Here is a 22,164-nt window from a genome sequence, read left to right as displayed (position 1 = left end):
TAAAAAAGGGTCCTTTATTTTGTGAAGCCATTTCTGCCCAACGTTGCGTAGACGCACCAGGGCTCAAATGTGTACACCTGGCCAAAAATGGGTTTTAAGCGCCCTTGGAGCCTTGATTGGAAAGTAGAGGAAGCCTTTACAAGAAACAGGCAAAATGTTCTGGACAGGACTGTCCATAATCAAAGGAAGGCATCAACACGGTGGTTGTATCAACCCACTCAGCATTTATTGGTTTGTTTTACAAATGGATGTAAAGGAAGCCTTTACTTTACATCCATTTGTAAAACAAACCAATAAATGTTGAGTAGGCTGATACAACCACCGTGTTGATGCCTTCCTTTGATTATGGACAGTCCTGTCCAGAACATTTTGCCTGTTTCTTGTGTGTAGCGACCACCTTTTACACCATATTCTTTTTCCATAAAAATAAGGAGAAGCCATTTTTTTTTTCCGTTCTACGAATGTACTCCAAGTAGCAACTATTTCCCTTACACAAAACGTATCCCACCCAACTGTTTTAAGGCAGCCTTCCATATAGGAAGCCTACGTTCTAAGCTAGGAGGTTCGAAAGATATTTCTCCAGTCACAGTTTAACACACACTAAAACCAAGATTTAAAAGCAGGGCCCTACCTCTTAATCATCATCAACATCATAAAAAATGATTTTTTTTTTAAAACCCTAAACAGGGAAATGATCGTAATAGTTTCTTTTATTTATTTATTAGTTTTTAGTTTTACATTATTATTATTATTACTACTACTACTATTATTATTAATAATTATATTATATTATATTATATTATTTAATAATAATAATAATAATAATAATAATAATAATAATAATAATACGCAAAAATACAGAGAATCTCTTGGAAAAAAAAACAAACGAACGAAAATAAGTTTGCAGCTCAAAATGACCAGAGAAATGAAACAAAGATAACATTTGCTTTGCTTGAAACGATCAAACGCAACAATGAATTAAATCAGGATTCGATTTCCGCCCAGTTTCTGATATACAAAACCATTGAACGGGCGGAGTGTTATTTCTCTCCCCCCCCCCTTAAAAGTCCAGCAATATTGTAGGGGCGTATTAAGGGAATCGATTACCATTATTAATCTTATCCGATGGGTCTGAATTCGGGTCCCTGGGAAAAGGTCGAGATTCGCTTTTGCTTTCCAAGTTTCAAAATCAAGCCCCTTCCCAAAAAGACAGGAGGTTCTCTATCCAGGAGGGAGATTCCAGCGAGGCTCATAGGGGAGCCAGGAAGCTCCGTGGGAACGCGTTCTCCCGTGTCAGGTGCTCTTTCTCCCTCGCAGCCTGAAGCCCCAAGAAGCGTCCAGCCAGAGACTTCAGCCGGGGGGGGGGGGCGGTCCAGGTCGGAGGGATGGGGGGGTTGGACAGGTGGGGCAAAAACTGGCTCCATGCCCTCGAAGCGCCCCTCATTCCGGAGCTACCTGCACTACCACCTCACCTCCCTACTGCTCCTGCCACCCTCCCACAGCTCTTCTGCCTTTAGCTGTCCTTTTCAAGACCACCCTGCTTATTGTCCCCATTTGTTTTCGATCCACATCAATGAAGAAGGGATTTTGTGGGACTTGCCAAGAGGCCTCTTCTTCCCCTCGCAGTGCAGAGCTCACCACCACCCTAAGAAGATCCCTGCTGGAGCAGGCCAAGGGCCATCTAGTCCAGCTGGTAGGGTAGCTAGAGTGAGTGCAAAGCACTAAGTTTTGCAGGGAGCCTCACCACAGCGTGCAAGTGGCCCCATCCCCTCTTCTTTGGAGCATTCGCCTCCGTTTTGCCCCCCCCCACCAGGAATGGCTCCAAAAGAGGGGGGAGGGGCCCTTGTACGCTGCAGCAAGGCTCCCTGCAAAACTTAGCTACACCCCTGGCTGGACTTGATGGCCCTTCACCTGCTCCAGCAGGGATCTTGGGGTGGTGGCCAGCTTCCTGTATCCCACAGTGCCCCACCAGATACTTTCAGTCTGGGGAAAGATCTACAAAGTAGGTACTTGGATGTCCTGAGCAGGAACATTGGAAAGCAGCCAGACGAGTAATGGGTTTCAGTATAACAAGGGCCCAATGACATAGGAAAATGACACTGACATATGTATTTATTTTTTTTAAAACCACTCCCTGGTTCCAAAACCATCTCCCATTGAATAGGAAGCAATCAAGGGCTAGGCAGGTGTACTCTCCTCATCAGGTATCTAACCAGTTGGCACAGCAGATATCAGCACACAGGTTGCATGCTCGCCATCAGCGGAGACCAGGAGTTGGGCAGATGTTCTTCCAGACCTCTCCCACCCCCATTTAATCTGCGAGGGGAAATATTCCCTAACATTAAAGGATTGTGGGAGAGGGGAGTTGGCCTTCAATAACTTCTAAATCCAGGTCCCTCCCTTCCTATATGAGCTTCACTGAACCTCCCCCCCCCCAAGCTGGGCCTTTCCCCACTCAGGCAGATGGGTGGCAAATGGTGGCAGCTATCCCAAACTAGATCCATGGAACTGATCCTGTGGAATCCTGCCACAGGCTTTCTGCATCAGCTGATGCTTCTTGGCTGAGCCAGAGGTGCTGCCGCAGCTGTCCTAAGAGCTAGTTCCATAGAGCTGGGTGCCCCTTGTGTAAGGAGATGGGCATATAGGAGCAAGATTCCAGACTGGTATCAATTGCTGGATTAGGAACCAAGGGTTATTACCGGATTTGCATCCAAGAACACCTCAGAAAATGTTCTACAAATGTTAAGTATTATTTTTATCACCTGCTTGAAGGCACTTGAGCAGGAGTCATTAAAACAGTTGGCAACCCAACATTGAGCTTCATAGCATGTTCTGGTCAATATCAGCCAGCTGGCCTGCTTCAGACTTTTTCTTTTCATTTTTTAAAGGCTAGAAAAATTTCTACACCTTGGCAGTCACCATCCTCTGCTGCCAGGCCTGGAGGATGAAGACTGAAGAAGCACCTTCTTGCCTGCAACAGGCCACACCAGTCCTGGGCTATGGTGAGTTTCTGAACAAGGAAAAATGTATGCAGAGGGACTTTCTCTGTGGTGAATGCCCTGCAGCCTGGTGGTCTGCATAAGTGGGCTTGTCTCTGTTAGATGTCTGCGTTGATACCTGATATGCCAGTATGTGCTAGTTGGTCCAGTTTAGTATGAGTCCTGAAAACCTGTGTCTTTGGTGTTCTGATGGTCAGGACCCTGATGGTTCTGAATAAGACAATAGCTGTCATCCCAGTGTAACACGCTTTTGCAAGGAATTAAAGGGAATGAACTTGGGCAACTTACAGTCCCATTTGCTAGTCTGGAAAAAAGCTCCCTTTAACCCTGCGCTGAGGGTGGGTTGCTGAAGCTCACTGGTGAAAAGTTATGTTGGAAGCCCCTCAGTTGCTGCTCCAGATTCTGTATTTCCTGGTACTGCTTTTCTTTATGCTTTACCATCCCTTAAAGGAAGAGAGCACTTCTGAGCATAGGCAGAATGCTTTCCCCTCTTTATTGACTTTTGCTACTTCAATGATGGAACATAATCCATTTTATTACTTTAATTTACATGCGCGAAAGATATCACATTTAGGAACACCGCATGTCTTATGTGGTGATACATTCCGCATAAACATTCATATTGCTGCAAAGATGTGCACATGTGATTTATGGTACTACAGGGGTGCTCAATAGGTGGATCGCGATCTACTGGTAGATCGCGAGGCAAAATGAGTAGATCGCGGAGTGCCGACCCCCCGCTTCAGGTGCCTCTGGGAGGAAACGCCGGGAGTAAGGCCCATTGTACTCAATGGGGCTTACTCCCAGGTAAGTGTGGCTAGGATTGCAGCCTCACAGCCTAATCCTAGGCATATCTACTCAGGAGTAAGTCCTGTTATACTCAGTGGGGCTCAAGGTACACCAACATACATTGTACACATAAATGTTATATGTTATGATGGCGCGAACATTGTAAAAAAAAACTCTGGTAGATCTCCGGGCCTTGCTGGGTTTCAAAGTAGCTCTCGAGTCAAAAAATTGTGAGCACCCCTGTGGTACTAGTTCTGTATATCTACTCCTTAAGTAAGTCCTAGTTGGTTAAATGAGACACACATTCAGGTAAGTGTGTATAGGGCCAAACTATATATTATGAGAAATGTATGAGCGTGGCTTTATTTAAAAAAAAAATAATGGAGGGGGTGGGCTTTTGCAGTTAACACCCACCACAGTTCCTATCTTAATCCTGTCCCTCCCTGCATGATTTATTGTTTTGAAAAGGTTGAACAAGAGTATTAACTGGTTGCCTGTGACCAGGCTTTTGTTGTTCAGCTCTGTTGGCCATTTTTAGGGCCAACCCAAGACCTCTTGAGGTGGCATGTGAAATGCCACCCTCTACCAGATAATGTGCCAGCCTCTGCTTCTCCCACTCTCTAATATTCTAACTCAGCACCTCTTCCTTTCTTCTTCCTTTTCCAATATGGGAGATGAAGGAGGAAGTGGAGCGGAGGAGGCAAGTTGATAGACAGAAATGGGCACCATCCTCCCACACACACCAATCTGGCTTCATGAATGGGCCAGCCCTGGTCAGTTTTATATTGTGTGTGCTTTAATGAGACTCTTGGATTATAGTGACCTTGATGCATCTTTGTACTTAGGTGTACGGGTTATCTCAGCTTATATCCCCTGTGGTATAGTAGCTCTGATCCTGAGACACAATTTTGTCCAGATTCCAGTTGGTGGATCCTCTGTTTTTACTACTACTCTAGGTAGATCCTAGATCTACTTGCTCCCAATGTGGAAGGGATTGTCACTCCCGGATTGGCCTTTTCAGCCACACTAGACGCTGTGCCAGAACCACCTTTCAGAGCGCGATACCATAGTCTTTCGAGACTGAAGGTTGCCAATACAAGGTAGATCCCACATGTCTGAAGTTGGCCCACCCCAATCTATGCAATTCTCAAAGTCAGAGGAGACCTGTCCTCCTTTGCATGCAATTACATTAGTCTGGAAAACATGCTGTGGGAGTGCTGTACTCCATCCAGCCTGATGCTTCGCATCTTTACTCAAAAGAAGTAAATCCTACTGAAGAAGTACGCACACAGAAGAAGTAATTCAATGGGGCTTAACCCCAGGTAGTAGTCGCTAGCATTACAGCCTAAACTGCAAGCCTGGCCTGCCTATTCAAGCAGCAATGAAGACTGGGGAAAATATATCCCTCTCAGTAACTTTCAAATAAACTGAAAGCAAATAATATACGGAAGGGGAGTACGGAGACCTTTGAAATGGCATCTCTGGGACAATTAAGCTGGAGAGTTTCCACTAACGCAGCAAACCTGGGTATTTTGCTGTTAAATAAACTGGAATAATGCAGCACAAGAGAGGATTCTTTTCACCTTACCCAAAATCATTTCCATTTCTTTATGACTTTTAATTTCTGTGTGATTACAGGCATACACAAGCTGAAGGCGGGGTAGAAAGGCACACCATAATTAGAATAAAAGGCTTTCCTCACAAATATTGCTCCGTTTGCCCTTGCAATGTTTGTTAAATCTGTCAGTCAGAAGAAATATAGAGCCAGGATTGCTAAAGTGAGGCTCCCAAGAAAAACAAAGGCTAGTTATGATCATATCACCTTTGTTTGGTTATACTGTAATTACAATATGCTAGTTCAGTTTGAATTTATGTAACCAAGAAATCTGGAGAGGGGGTATCTTGGGCTGCAGTCCTAAACACAATGACAAGTGAGTAAGCCCCACTGAACATAGTGAGATTTATTTCTGAGTAAGCATGCATAGGATTGCTCTGACAGGTGCCAGACAATAAAAGGAAAACATGATTCCCTACCTTTAATAGCTATATAGAAGGGAAGACTTTGGCAGGTACTATTGTAACATTTTTTCCAAACTTTTTTTTTTAATTCACAGCAGATATAATTTTAAGATGCTCAATGACCATAAAGAGTGATAAATAAAATAGTAATTGGCACATACCACAGATAACAGAATAGACAAGAACATTAGATGATTGGGTGCCCAATCCTATCCAACTTTCCAGCACCAGTGCAACCACAATGCAACCCCGTGGTAAGGGAACAAATGTTCACATACCTTGAGGAGGCCTCTGAGACTGTGTCCCCACTGCAGGATGCAGTGCATGCCCCATTGGCACAGCTGCACTGGCAATTGAAAATTGGATAGGATTGGGCCCTGAGGCATCATCTCCTGGAAATGATGACTCTTCCAGTCCCACACCAATACTTGGGCAATCAGGTTTTGGCATGGAGTTTGGAATGAAATTTGACTGAATTTGACTGAAATGTTGCACTGTCTTCTCCTTCTAAAAAGAAACGAAAGAAAGAAAACTTGCATGGTGGCATTCAAAAACTGTTGCTCTTTTGGAAAATCCACAACATATTCACTTTGGACCAAGAATTTACTGCAATTGCCACACTTACCCAAAGAGTATTATGTATTTTAATATTTTATCTCTAATGAAGATCCCATCAGCTTCAATAATACCGCCAAATATCAAACATCCAATTGACAAAATATGCAATGTGCATGCCTTGAGCGGGCTGGAGTCTTTGGATGGTGATTTTTGCATTTTCCTATGTTAATTTAATATCCAGTTGTTATTTTGGCTGTAAGTCACTTTGGTTTGCTTTGGCAAGGAAAGTGGGGTGCACGTGTTTTAAAATACATGTATGCAGTCTTGAGATGACCAAAACCATGGTGCTGTGTGATAACGCACCTGTGTGAAAACATCCAGAGCCTTTATTGGACCAAGCATCTGTCAATAGTGAAGGAACAGCAGCATAAACCAGTTAAAATTCAAAAAAGCAACAGGATTTTACATGGAAACCCTCCGCATGGGTTCCACACATCCCTAGTTACCGCTGGAGGCAATTTATATAGTCACAATCATCCTTACAACATTTAACAGCAGAGGTGATGTAGTTCAGAAGTGTTTGGATGATGTGTGTTGTACCATTTTATTATCATCAGTGTTGCAACACTGTTTTAAAATGGTTGTGTCCATGAGGCCTGGGAGATATCCCTGGGGGAATGGGGGAGCAGGAGCACTTCAGTTACTGAGCAACAGAAAGCATACTGCCTGCAGGTTGAGTCAGAAGTACAGTTGCCAGCTTTTTTATTGGCCCTGCACCTGTGCTTTGAATAGCAGGCCAAGTAGAAATTACTGAGGCTGAGGCTTTTGCTAGCTGAGGCTTTTGCTAGCACACAGTTTAAATGATGGGGGACAGTTTCATATTTTAGTTTCATATTTCATATGTTTCAGTTTCATATTTCAGACCACTGCAGTCTGGCAGTGGTTAACGACATGTAGAAAAGATCAGTATTAAAAAGTTAGCATCATTAGGCAGAGGGGGAGAAGTCAGGGTAGTTTGGAGAAGAAACCAGTGGGGGTAGTGGTGCCTTGCTGGAGAGGGAAAAAGAAGCATTGCCATAAGGGAGGGACTTTCCATATAAGAGTTGGAAGCAGCTAAGAACGTTTTTGGACATTTGCATGTGTGTGTGTTGCAACCCATTCCCTACACAAAGAAATAAGACCCACTACACAGAGCAGGATTTATTTCTCGGTAAATTTAAATAGAATTGTAACTGCACAAGAAAAGTAAGGGAAGTAGGACAAGCCGACAACTATAGAATTTTAAGTTGATTGATCACCTGTCTTCTAGTTGATTAAGTTCTGTGAAAAATAGTTGGCCATTTGCTTCTTTTGCTCACCCTGATTGGATGTTGGGTTCCTGCACAAATCAATGAACGTTCAGTCCTGTCATGGCAGTTCTATGCTTCCACCAGGTTCAGAGGCAACATGTCTCTGAATACTAGTTGTAAGGATGCAGTGGCAGAAGAGGGGTGTATGCCTGCATCTCTTGCTTGTCTACTGCCCAGAGGCAACTGTTGAGTTACTCGGGGAAAATGGAATTGCAAAGGGTTTTTGGCCCTGATCCAGAATATATCTTCTTATATTCTTATTTATTAATAGTGCACTCCTGTGCATGTTTACTCAGAAGCCCTGCTGTGTTCCATGAGACTTGCTTCTAGGTAGGTGTGCATAGAATTGCAGTTTAAATGGTTTTGCATATTACCAAATCCTCATTATACCTGTCTTTTTGAGATACTGAAGGAAGTGTAAGTGAACCCAAGATTTTAATAAGCAAAAGCTAACACACATGATTACAAGAAAAGTGCTTTTTTTTTTTGCATTTCATTCCATTACAGAATTACATTAACAGCCTCAAAAAAAATTAAACAAATACAGTACATCCTTGCCTTATAGCACCAGCAATTAAAATTGGCCCGTTTTGATTGAGCAAAGTCTAAATGGTTGGAGGAGTTCATCTGAATATTGAATCTTCTTTCTTGTTTCCTCCTGTTTTGTGGTTTTATTTTTTTAGCTTAAAAATAAACAAAAATGATAGTTTATTTTACTGGCACACCGGGCATATATTAATACTACTTAAATACATATAAAAATATAATTAAACCTTTCAAAATGTGCAAATTTATTATTGCAGAAATTAATAAAATGGCAACTTTGCATGATAATGTTTAGGTTTTTAAGATTCCTTCTTGGATCACTATTTGTTAAACTTCATCACATCCAGTCCTTGGATTTTGTGAGCAGAAACTCAAGCTTTTCTAATCTCAATGCCTGGATTTTGGCCACAGCCCCAGATTTTCCATTAAAATGCAGCTTGCACTTAAATTAAAATACACAGGCAAATAGTCTTCTACTTATCTTCAGTAATTTTAAATGGACATAATTTTTTTTTTTAATTTAGGCAATTCTGTATTTTTGCAGTTAATTCCGCCTAATCACTTATTCGAAAGGTCCATAAAATTTCATGGGCAGTCCAGAGTGGGTCAGGGCAGAGTATTTTTAAGTAAAGGAAACTCTGGGTAATGCATAATGATAATCTACTACATTTTGCAAACTGTATTGTCGGAACAGGCTGATACAAGGAAGAACTAGCTGAGGTGGACCAAAGGGGGGTAGTAGTGGTTCTATACTGGATTTTTAGTCCCCCTCCCCCCCACACACACACTTTTTCAGAAAGGGAGCAGAGTGATTTTGCTTGAAATTTCACCAGAGGAAGCTTGGTGTAGAAGAGAGCCTAATCTTGTTGTGTAGTCATGCCTTAGAGAGAACATAGGGAAACTGGCAGGAAATTTCCTAAACTTCTGCTGCTGGGCCTGTTCTCCACTGATACTGCCATATGCAATTGCCTTTGTTTTTATTCTTCCCTTCCTTGAAGGAGCTTAGACTAACGCACATAACTCTCCTTCTGAGTCTCATGTTGTCCTCCCAACAACCCTCTGAGGGAAGTTAGACTGAAAAATAGTAACTGACTTCAGCTTATCCAGTGAGATTCGTAGCTGAGTGAATACATGGCCTTCCATGATCCTAAATCGGGGTCTCCAGACTACAGCCCGGGTGTCGCATCTGGTTCACCACAAGATTTTATCTGGCCCACAGCAACTTAAAATATCTTTTTCCCCAACCATGCAGTTGGACAGTGAACATGTGCAGTTCTGCCTGCCACACACCTTAGCCAGAGTGATGTTACCCTTATTTTTAGTCATCTGGGCCATATGCTTCAGGACCCTCAAACCATAATTATTAAATTCTAACCTCACTCCTGCTGATAAAACAAATAGGGTTTTCACATGTTGACTTTTCAATAACATTGTAAAACAATCATGGTGAGGAAATGGCATCATTTTTGCACATGCATAAACAAATAATAACAAACTGGATTTCCACAGTGGATTGGGCAGAGACTTGCTTGCCTCCACTTGATACAAAACTATTCCTTTTCTCGGCCTGCAAAAATGTGTGAAATATACAGTGTGGCCCTCCTTCTGAAAGGTTTGGGCACCCCGTCCTAGACCAATGCTCTAACCTAGTGTTTCTCAAAGTGTGAGTCAGAACGCACAAGGTGGGTTGCAAGTCAGTTTCAGGTGGGTCCCCATTCACTTCAGTATTTTATTTTTAATATATTAGACTTGATGATATGTGACTGTATTTAGGGAAATGTTACAAGCCTGTACTTTTAACAAGCTACTATGTGAATTCTTTTAACAATGATAGTCAATGGGACTTACTCCTGGGTAAGTGCGGGCACGATTGCAGCCTAGGATTATTAAAAACCGTCCTGCTTGATGACGTCACTTCCGGTCATGACATCACTTCCGGAGGGTCCTGACAGATTCTCATTCAGAAAAGTGGGTCCTGGTGCTAAATGTGTGAGAACCACTGCTCTAACCCAATTACACCATACTGGACCTCAACCCCAAGGCCTCTGAGAGGAATTTTACCAGGGGGGTACAAAGTTTATTTTGGACCTATTCCAAAGTGGGAAGAGAGGTGTGAAACAGAGTGGGAGAGGGTGGCAAAGGAGTGGGCTGAATGGACAGGCAAAACAGGGTGTGGGAGGGTGGCAACAGCTGGAATAGTCTTTGAAGCCCAGGTCTACCAGGTTTCCCAATGCAGAGCCCAGGTCAACCTGTTCACAGGGCATCAGTAGCTAGATACAGTAATACAGAAAACCAAACACACTCCTAAGTCTCTCTAAAATATTTTAAGTATTAAAAATCATTGCAGAAAATTAGCACCAGAGTATTTAGGCTCACACTAGGATGGAAAGTGTCCTGTGTGTACCAAATTGTATTTCTGCAGCATCTGTAGTCCCACAGCTGCATCCCTGAGCTCCTGTACACTCCTTCATGGTAAGGGGATCCACAAGCCAAAGAGCTACTGTGGCAGGCCAGTTTCCTCCTGGATGTGAGATGGCTTTAAGGAGGGTCAGGCATGTTTTCCTCATCCACCTAGAGCATATGGCTTGTGGCTGCAGCCGCAACCATGTGCCCATGGCACCCCCAGCATCCTGAGTCAGCAATGAGTCTGGGTGAGAACAGGAAATGTAAGATCCCAGGAAATTTTTGAGCGCCCTCCTTTGGTTCCTAAGCCCCCTTGTTGACCCTGGGCTCCGGTACAAATAACCCTCTTTACTCCCCCCCCCCCGGCCCTACTCAGCCCATGCCCATACACTTACACAGCTCATTTCTTAAAAGGTGATTTTTTGCACTAGTTCTGCTCAAGGGTCTCAGATTGTGAGCCTTGGTAAAGCTTTGCTTTCCCTGTCAGAAGCTGGAGCAGGATGAGTTTAGGAAAGCCTCCTGTAACGAGCGACACTAGTATCTTTTAGTTGGGACACCAAAAGAACAGCTTCCCGGCTGAAAAGTGTACTACTACAAGGGCCAAATGGAGAATGTTCAAGAATTTCAGTTTAACCTTCACCTTAAATCTGAAAGATGGAATGGAAGTTCTCTCATTCTCTTGCCGCTGGGCCTGTGCGCTTCTTGAATTCCAGCTCCAATTGGTTTTTGTTTTCTGATTAATGGAGGTTGCTTCGTTTAACTCACTTTCATCAGTCTTTGTGCTTGCCATCAGCTGAGGGGGTGGTTTTTTGCCCTCTGTCCATAAGCAAGCCTTGCAAGTGTGTGCTTGGGAGGGGGCAGGTTCCTGTAGATCTGGATTATTAGAACTAATGAATGAGTAAATGTTGGTTGCTTTGGTGGCAGTGGGCCCAGAAGCGGAGTGCTTCTTAAAGAGTATTAGGAAACCCACCTCATGGGGAGTGGATTTCAAGAAAAGGGAAACAAACAAACAAACCTCCTTGTTCCTTTACCCTTTCTGAGTTGACTGGATTATTTCTTTAAAAAGTTATTGCTGGGCAATCAGGCCTGTTGACCCAATAATCCCTGAGGTGTGACTCGTCGCCCAATAATTCATGCCCTCTGCTGTCATCCAGTTCACATGGCCAGTGCTGGGTAAAAGCAGTATATTGTTGACACAGGCCTAGCCGCATACCCTAAACCTTGGAAACCAGCTCACTTGGTTACTTCATGATATAATTTAAAGCCTGATTTAAACAAGGAAACTTCAAGGCTTGAGCCAAGTTTGCATTACTCTGTTTGTTTGTTTTGTATTGTCCTCACAAACCAAAAAAAAGCTGACATGTTATTTGTGAGTAGTTCTAATTTTTTGTGCCAATTTTTTGAGACAGGTGGGTATTCCTACCACCCAATGCTTGTTCCGCAGGGAAATGGGAACCCATGGGAGAAGAGGAATTTCTCATCTGGCTCTGCTCCCACTGCAATCTGAGGCCTTTTCTTTGTACATATGACAAAAGCCTGCGTCTCTGTGTTAAACAGAGACGCCTGCGTTGGCTCAGTCATGTCGTGAGAATGGATGATGGCCGGATCCCAAAGGATCTCCTCTATGGAGAACTTGTGCAGGGAAAGCGCCCTACAGGTAGACCACAGCTGTGATACAAGGACATCTGCAAGAGGGATCTGAAGGCCTTAGGAGTGGACCTCAACAAGTGGGAAACCCTGGCCTCTGAGCGGCCCGCTTGGAGGCAGGCTGTGCAACATGGCCTTTCCCAGTTTGAAGAGACACTTGGCCAACAGTCTGAGGCAAAGAGGCAAAGAAGGAAGGCCCATAGCCAGGGAGACAGACCAGGGACAGACTGTACTTGCTCCCAGTGTGGAAGGGATTGTCACTCCCAAATTGGCCTTTTCAGCCACACTAGACGTTGTTCCAGAACCACCTTTCAGAGCACGATACCATAGTCTTCCGAGACTGAAGGTTGCCAACAATGACAAAAGCCATCACCTGTTCTGATGTCAAAAGAGAATAGCACTAGTATGGCCAAGGGTTTAAGACCTTATAAAAAGTGATGCCAACTCCAACCTGACATATTTTCTTCCCCCAAACTGGAGGTACGAATGGGAGCCATTTGTCTCCATTTCCTATGCATTATTATTGGGACTTTCAGACTCATTATGAACACATCTACGTAGTCACCAATCTCCATTAGGCAAATAACTCCTTCTTTCACAACCTACTCCCACCACCTATATCGGGCTTATATATTTGCATCCCCCAGTCCTCCAGAGATTTTGTTTTCTCCTCAAACACAGAGTCGTCATTAAGTTCCCAGCCAATTGGTTTTTTAAAAAAAATGTGAAGACATAGGAAAGGAGAAAGGAAGGCTGATATTTGTTGACTGCCCTAAAATGGCTGAAACTTGTGGGCCTAAATTACTAGGGTCCTGATCCCAGAAGTGCCTGCACTTGAAAATGCCATTGTGGAGTGAAATGAAAACACAGATGGGCTGGTTGTTGAAAAGTCAGTTGAAGACTGGGTTTGGTTTGGTTCTAACTCTTTAGAGATGCCAAAACAAAAACCACCCTTGAGTGGGTTTTTTTCTAAATTCTGTGTGAAATGCTGTTCCTAGAGAGGCTCACCTGGGACAGAGTCTGTTCTTTTTCTGGTGCCAGGTGATGATCTTGTAATTTGCTCTGGTCTCAAACTGCTGAAACTGTTTGGATATTGTTTTAATTGTTGGTAAGTTTTTCTATCTGAAGGGCAGGACAGAAATACAAACAGCTGGAAATGGATTTGCCAGAGTGCCCCCTGGCATTTACTTTGCACCACCTGTACTGAAGGGATTCCTATGGGAAGGGGGGAATTTAAGATCTAGCAAGGATTTCTAGGAGCCAGGTTGATGGAATAGAAATGTAAGCAATAATTTTTTTAAAAAATTTTTGAAGTATCCAGCATACAACCTCTGTCTAAGCCAGTGATTTTCAACCAGTGTGCCATGGCACATTGTTATGCCGCAAATGGTCTGCAGGTGTGCCTCAGGAGTTTGGGGGAGGGCCATTATTAGTAGAGCCATTGGGGGATGTGAGCCCCCAGCCAGCAGTGCGGTGTGCCTTGTCAACTGTCAAAAAACTGATGGTGCACCTGGACCATTTTAGCACCTTCTCGGTGTGCCATGAGATTAAAAAGGTTGAAAAAACGCTGGTCTAAGCCTTAAGCTGGGACACAAATAATGGAGCACAAGAAAAGCAGAAGAGGCCAATGGCGAATGAAGCATGCCTAACAAAATCCAGTCACCTGAGTTCTATAGGGTAGGCTGGGAGGAGAAAAGATGAAATCCACTTGGCAAAAGCCTTTGCTTTTGTTTGCTTCAATCCAAGTCCAACTCCACTATGCTGAATGGAGTCTTTGTTGCATATATGCTCTTCCTTATCTTTTGTGACCCCTGCTGGGTAGTCTCTGAAGGGCAGCCATAAATGGATGCACCAATAAGTCCCATTGACTTACTGCAGGGGTCTCCAAACTTTTTGGCCAGAGGGCCGCATCAAATATCTGGCATGGTTTTGTTTTATTTAAATAAATAAGAGATGGAACATAGAAAAGTGAATAAATGAATGAATGGGCTCATTCATTCAACCTCTCTGGCCCTCAATCAGAGCAGAATTCTGGTCATGTTCAGTTGAGTGGGCCAGAGGCTTTCAGGGGACAAGAGGTTGGCTGCGGGCCAGATAGAAGTTTGCCGCGGGCCGCATTGGGCCCCTGGGCCAGGGTTTGGAGATCCCTGACTTATTGCATTTAGGGCGCGATCCTAACCCCTTATGTCAGTGCTTTCCAGCACTGACATAAGGACAATGCAGCTCTGAGGTAAGGGATCAAATATTCCCTTATTTTGAGGAGGCCTCCGTGAGTGACACCCAACTGCAGGATGCAGCACGTGTCCCATTGGCACCGCTATGAAAGTGCTGAAAAGCACTGATATAAGGGGTTAGGATTGTGCCCTTAAAATACATGTTTTAAAATTCATGCATTTAAAATACATGTATAATCTATTTGAAAGGAGATTGTGCCCTGCTTACCATAGTTGGGGGAGATGGAAGTATCACCAGTATAAGGTCTTTGCAGCCACTAAGCACTGGATTTGACTATGGGCGCAGTCCTAATCAACTTTCCAACTTGAGGAGGTCTCCATGTCTGTTCCCCAACTGAAGAATGCTGCATGTGCCCCTTTGTTACAGCTATGCCAGAGTTGTAAAGTTGGTTTGGATTTGGGCCTATATGAATGAAACCAGGGGTCAGTAGATGAAGAGAAACGGCTCTTGGCTTAGAAATAGTCGCTACCGTAATTGTTGTATCAAAAATAATTTCTAGAGTACAATTCGTGAAGGATGGGGAATTTACAAGCACATTCTCTGAATTTACAAGCACATTGTACAAGCTTCAAGACTCATACAAAACTCTGAATTTATGTTATTGTAATTCTTCCCCTCCCCCATATTTCCAGGTACAGTTGCTTGACTTTTGAAATTTTAGGAAAAACAAGGGGGTAAAATTAGTAGCGAAATAAGGAACAGGACCTGCACTTGTGGCTGACGGCCTTGCTATCAATGGTATAGAGATGCTATCTTTGGAAGCAAGTATAGTTCAGCAATAGAGTGCACGCGTTGCTGGCAAAAAGTCACAAGAATGGTTCAGTTAAAAGATTCTCAAATAGTAGGATGAGAAAAAACCTGTGACTGGCAGCGCCTCCAGGGTCTCATGCAGATATGAATCTGCCTCCACATGTTGTTCATCACCAGTGACCTTGCTCAGTGTTTCCCCTCCCTCCCTCCTTCTGAAATTTGTTGGGAGGCACATCTCAGGGTCTTCTCGGTTGCAACCCCCAGATTTTAGAATTACCCTTGAGGACCAGATACCCCCCTAGTTCTTGGTGTTCCATTGCCTACTCAAGAACTCTTTATTTTTTAGACAAAATTTGATTTGATGTCTCCTGCATTGGTTTTTCTCTTCTGTGTGGTCAGTTGTTTTGGTTTTTATTCATGTAGTTTACAGCCCAATCCTATGCATGTCTACTCAGAAGTAAGTCCCATTGAGTTCAGTGGGACTGACTCCCAGGAAAGCATGCATAGGATTGCAGCCTTAGAGTCCAATCCTGAGCTCCTGGGGCGCATGGTTGCAGTGGCACCAAAAACAGCTGCCACCACATCCTCTGCTCCCAAGGCAGTCGTGGGCGGCACCTAGGGAGAAGGGGACTTTTGTCCCCTTCCCCCAGGTAAAGGGAATAGCCCTGCAATGGGGCTACTAGCATGGGCGCTCACCCAGCATTAGGGCCTGCAAACATGCATTACAGCACATTTGCGACAATGCCCTCTCAGGATTGGGCTCTCAGTTGGTTAATTTTGTTTTTATACTTGTAATAAATCAAATAAAAAAGAGTATTTGTGAGTTTTTTTGTTTGTTTGACATGAGCTGCCCTTAGGGGCAGCAAGGCAGGATAGACATTTTCGAATAAATAAAAATAAAGGAAGAAGTAATAGGCAGTGGTGAGCTTGAGAGACCAGAGGTTTGAGGAAGTGCCATTATTAAAAGGTGATTTGCACACAGAAGATTCTGGTTTTAGTCCTTGGCATATGCTTTAAGTTAAGCCATTTCTGCCCAACGTTGCATATACGCAACAGGAACCAAATGTGTACACCTATACGCCAGGCAAAAATGGGTTAAGGTATAAAGAGTGGTTAATTTTGGAACACGAGTACTTACTCCCATTGACTTAAATTTTGTGAGCATTGTCTTAAAATTGCATTGATAAGATTTAATTTAAATATCATCTACGTCAAATTTGAAAAGCAAAATTACAGCTTTGAAATCAATTTTTTTTTTTAAAGGAAAATCAAAAATTGAAGACTGGGCATATTTTGGGGTTTGATTCAACCATAGTCAGGAAGAGGAGAATTAACAATTCATTTATTATATATTTACAACAGTCAGGTGGAATGTTCAGTCTCAAGCATCACAATGGCTTGAGTGGTTTCTATATACACAGAGCCCAAGTTAGAGGCAATCAACATTAGAAGATTTGGCTTCAAATTAAGTCATACAATTTTATCTGTTTGATTTCTCCAGAGTTTTTCTCTTGTTGGATAATGTTTTTTTTTTTCCCTTTGTCCAGGTAATTCTTGATACTTTGGCAGATACAAGTATTTACATTCAAAATCTGAGTTAACTAGTAACTGAGATTTAAAAAGTAGTCATAGTGTTCACTAAAATAAGTAAAATCCCATCTATTGTGGATTAGCATGCTGTGAAGGGAGGTCAGTTAGTATTATACCTGTTTTACAGAAGAGGAACTGCAGTTGATAATTAATGACTTGTCCACTCATGGCCATCTGATAAATCTGAGCCAAAGGTTTGATATGCATGCTACAAGGATGAAAGGTCAGCTTTAATATTTTTGTTCATTCCATGTTTGAATATGGAATATTTCCCAAACATCATACCATACGCCTCATATTTTAATGTAATGTCATCTGCTCCAGAGCCCTTGGGGATGAGGCCGGAATGCATGAAGACAATTGGAGCCAGTCATTCAAAATTCTACAAAAGTAAAGCACGAGCCAAACTGCTGCCAACATTTTTGAAACATAATCTGTAGTGTAACAAGTATGCAACTTTTGCACAATATCGTTGCATCTGAGAATTCTGGGGGTGCAATCCAGCTGAGAGTTCTGTGGCAGAAGTCTCACTGCCTTGAATGGAAGCAGAACTTCCTCATAGATTGCACTACAGATCTTTAGCCTGCCAAGCATCTCTCTCTCTCTCTCTCTCTCTCTCTCTCTCTCTCTCTCTCTCTCTCTCTCTCACAAGCTAGTCTCTCTAATGCCAGAAATCTTTTCAATTCACTACTTGCTCTCCCCTGCCCTCTAGGCTCAGAGTCCAAAATGAGGGAGGTTTGTGCTGGCTGCAATACCCCGATCTCCGACCGCTTCCTGCTGAGGGTGAACGAGCGTTCGTGGCATGAAGGCTGTGTGAAATGTACTGCTTGCCTGCAACCTCTGTCTGGCACATGCTACTGTCGCAACAGGCAACTGTACTGCAAGCATGACTACGAAAAGTAAGCACCTGGCACGTCTGTCTTCTTCCAGTATGGCTAATGGATTTGTGTCTATAGTGCCTAATAGTTGGAAAGAAGGCAAGCCTCAGAGTTCAGGCTGTAAGCTGATGATTGTCAAGGGAAAGAAATAAAAGGAGATGGGGGATTCCAAATTTGAAAGTATGCATTCAGACAACTTTGTTATCCATATGGTGATTTTTTTTAATCGCATGATTCGGATGTATTCTCATTTTACAGCTTGTGTTATAAGCATCTGGCAATAATGTGATCTGAGGTCGAAGCTAAGTTTGGCAGACAGAGGGGTTGTCTCCTTGGTGCCAGGAGATGCTGTGATGTCATAGAACACCGAGGCAGCTGGGTACTAGGAAGTTAAGGGAGTCCTTGGACCTCAGAACTGGAATTCCAGGGCTGATTGGTGTATGTTTTACCCATAGTCTACAGAGAGCACTACATCATGCAAATCAGTTGTGTAATTTTGGCGTGTTCTTGAAGTTGGTTTTTACTGTATGGTTGAAGCTTCTGTTATGTATAGACTCAAGGAGAAATGGTCTTTCCATATCTTGAGAAAAGTAATGCCCATAAGGAAGAAGCTTCCTAGTGATGAACATCACCACACATGTGGGTTGCTAACAAATAATTGAAATCTCTCCTGCAAATGAATGAAAGATGTTGGGAGAGTTAGGACAGACAAAAGAAAATATTTCTTTACCCAGCATGTAATTAGTCTGTGGAATGTGCAAGGTAGGGGTAGTCTGCCTCTGATTGCCAGATGCAGGGGAGGGCACCAGGTTGTGTCTGTTGTCTTGTGTGCTCCCTGGAGCATTTGATGGGCCACTGTGAGATGCAGGAAACTGGACTAGATGGGCCTTTGGCCTGATCCAGCGGGGCTCTTCATATGTTCTTATGTCTGTATTCAGCAGCAAAACAAGTTTAAATTCTCAAACAGAAAACTCAAATGATGGGTGAAGAATAAATTTATGCAAGTGAAGCATACTTGTGTAATTTAGCTTATTTTGGTATAATTTATTTTGTATCATTGAACTGGACCTTCAAATCATTGGATCATCTGGCAAGGCAAAGAATAATAATAACAGAAGTACAGGATGGACATAGAGACACTTCCAAGATGTGCACTTTAACCATAATACTTAGAAACAATGAATAAAAGCTGAAAGAATACAGAAAAGCAATCGAGGAAACCATTTTCAGTGGGAAACTAGCTGGAGAGGAGAGAGTTAAGCTGCTTTTTTATTTTAAAAGTTGTTGGGCAGCTGTTATATATACAGACTGAGCCTCATTATTCCAATGGGTTCCTTTTAAAATTTAAAAAACTAAGTTTCTTTGCTCAGGTGATTTAAAAACAGCCTTGCTGACCTTTGTGATGTAAGATAAGAGTAATTAAGAAGACAGTCCATCAATCAGTCCTCCTCCAAGAGCTTAGAAAGGCTCTTCACTCAGTCCCTCCCTTCACCAAGGTGATCACCTTTCTTGCACGTGCTCAGGGGGAAGGGTCACTTGGAGAGAGAAGGACTGATGGATTGTCAGCCAGCTGCTTTCTCCTCTCTCTCTCTCTCTCTCTCTCTCTCTCTCTCTCATTAAGGAGGCTATTGTTAAAGGACTGTTCAGTTTTTTAAACTGATTTTAAAGGGATGCATTTTTCCCCTTCTCCAGGGATCAGCACATTCCTTCTTGTTTGCAGTGGCCATTTGTTTTGAGTCAAATCCGTGTATAAAAAATCCATGTATAACAGGTCCAGGTCCTTATTTGCAAACTAAGTTCCAGAGGTCCTTTTCAGAGAGCCCTCAGGAGGGGGACATTTGTGTTGGAGAAGGGATGGGAAGTAAGGGAGTGTCTAACCATTCTACACATAAGTTTCTACCCATGTTTCACTTGAATTCCAGATCCATTTTTGAACCATAAAAACTTCGGTTGGGAGGATATTTGGCAATAAAGCACTCTCTTCTTCTCATCCCTTCACTGATATAAAGCTTTCCCTCCTCAAGAAATTTGGCAAGGGCAAAGTCTGCCATGTTATACAGTATATAGTTTGCTCCTGGTAGAGATTTTGGAGAGTGTATATGTGTGTCTGCCTTTATTGTGTTTCATGCTCTCTGCTTCCCTGAGTGGTAGAAAGTTTCAAGGTTCCTTTCTGAAATTTAGAAAATCCTTATGATAAGAGTGTGCTAGAAATGTGTGCTGACTTCATTTCAAAAGTCCTCCAAAGAACTCAGAATAGCATGTCAGCTTCACATCAAGCTGTGAGGTAGCTTAGAATAAGAAGGAGCTGCCCAAGGTTATCCAATGTGGAGCTGCAATGAATTTGTTCCTCATACTTCTCCTCTATGAATCTGGAGGCGGGATATTCTCCTGATTATTCTCTGTCAATATTTGCAGTGTATCCGACAACCTATGAGAGTGTTGGATATTTTATAAAAATGGTATCGGTATTTGATAGCTGGTATTCAGTGTCACTCATATCTATTGATATTTGATAGATGACAAGCAATGGTATTTAGTATCTGAAAGCTTATGAGATTTCTTTCCTTCCAAAACAATTGAGATATCAACAAATCTAAGCTCTTGAACCTCTAATATTGCAATAAAATATACATAATAATATAGTCTTGAGTGTGTTTTGCAATTTTGAGTATGAAATTCTGTATCAAAATTTGTACTGGGAAATTGGAAATGTCATCAAATATTTGTACATGTTGATTTCATCTCTGAAAGAAGAATTAGAAACTGTGTGAGAGTTGTAAGTTTGGAACTCTTTTCTTTTTTCCAAAAACTACTGTGAAAGGAGAATGATTTGGATTAGGGTTGTGGCATGTGAAGACTCTGACCATTTTCCCCCAGTGCTGTAGCTCTGATCTAAATGTCCCTGTACAACCGGTAATGGCTGTGGAAGAGAAAGCTTGCAGGCTTGTAAGATTTTTATTTCTATAACTAATGGCAGTTTTGGGGAGGGATTAAGATGCCTAGCTGTTTTTTTTTTTTGGGGGGGGGGAGACTGTGAGAGTTCTAAATTGGACATTCCTGCTCCCGCATCACATCTAACTGGCAGTAATGCAGGGAGTGTTGCTACTGCGTGAGATTTGATCTTGAGTTTCCTCCATCCAAATTGTCATCCTATGCACAGTGCAATACAGGCTCTTATGAAAGTGAAATGGTGGCAGTTTCATTTTTATAGGTTTATTAATTCTGTGACACGCGCATCTAAAAGACAAGTTCTTTGCCATTTTGTCAGATTGCAGAAAACATGCAGAATGTGGTATCGGCTACAGAACTTAGCTTCCAGAAAATCTCTTTCCTTTGCCTTTTAGAAAGAAATTTCTAGAACTGAAATTGCTTGCAAGTATGTGAGTGAAATGCCTGCTGAAATTTCAGAAGCTGTGGGGAAGCAGAATTGTGTAAGGTTGTCAGTGCTCTACATTGGTTTCCTTGCTCTTTCCTTTCTCTTTCCCTAGCAAAGCCAGAATACATACATTGATACATTGATGGTCCATCCTCATTGGCCCACAATTGCCCTATGTTTTTTGGTCTAGTGCGACTGTTGTCCAGTGCAGCAGTCCCTGTTGTTTAAATGAGCTGGAAAAGGTATCTGGCCAGCGAGTAGCTGGTAGGCCGAAGGTTCTTTTGACGTGATATGGGATAAACCAGAATAAACAAAGCAAAATGGCAGAAACAGTGTATAAAATAAGAGATGCAATCACAGGAAACTTTCCTAGTTATAGGTAATGTCCTATGCAAGGCAATGAAGCAGTGATCACTAGAAATCCTGCTTCACACTCCTACCCCAGCCTCGGTAATGCTGCAGTCCTTTGCATGCTTTCCTATGAGTAAGCACCATTGAACATGATGGGACTTACTTCTGAGCAAGGTTGCCAACCTTCAGTCTCGAAAGACTATGGTATAAGCCTACAGCACCCGGTATTCCCAGGTGGTCTCCCATCCAAGTACTAACCAGGCCTGACCCTGCTTAGCTTCCGAGATCAAACATAGGATCACACAGTAAGAGCATCGCAGATACCTACTGCATACCTACCATTGCAGCCTTATAAACATAACAGGTTTCTTTTGTTTTTTAAAAAAGGAAAAGAGAAAGAAATGAATTCTGCTCTTTGTGTCAGCTTGTGACTCCTGTGGCTCAGTTGGGCAATTGGGTAGCACAGACTTGGGGCCAGCCCAAGCTCCCTCGACACACCTGAGGCGACACCATTACCTAACAGTGTGCCAGCCACTGCTCCTCCCGCTCTCCAATGTTCTACCTCTGCACTCTCCTTCCCTTCATACTTCTTTCTGTCTGTCCCCCTCTTCCCTTTTCAATCCAGGGAGTGGCAGGAGCAGCAGTGGAGGCAAATAGATAGGCAGAAATGGGCA

At 42.8% G+C, this 22,164-nt stretch overlaps 1 protein-coding gene across 1 annotated transcript in view; it reads left to right on the top strand.

Moving 5' to 3' along the window:
* Window positions 1-2,944: 2,944 nt before the first annotated feature.
* The window catches only part of LOC136640793 (LIM homeobox transcription factor 1-alpha-like), a 74,489-nt gene continuing 55,269 nt past the window's right edge, over window positions 2,945-22,164 (top strand). The window contains exons 1-2 of the mRNA XM_066616119.1: window positions 2,945-3,002; window positions 17,598-17,784. Coding sequence (XP_066472216.1) covers window positions 2,945-3,002; window positions 17,598-17,784 — 245 coding nt within the window. The remainder of the gene's footprint in view (window positions 3,003-17,597; window positions 17,785-22,164) is intronic.

The sequence above is a fragment of the Tiliqua scincoides genome, chromosome 2 (assembly GCF_035046505.1).
Source record: "Tiliqua scincoides isolate rTilSci1 chromosome 2, rTilSci1.hap2, whole genome shotgun sequence".
NCBI classification, from domain to species: domain Eukaryota; kingdom Metazoa; phylum Chordata; class Lepidosauria; order Squamata; family Scincidae; genus Tiliqua; species Tiliqua scincoides.
This window is presented reverse-complemented; position numbering and strand designations above follow the sequence as displayed.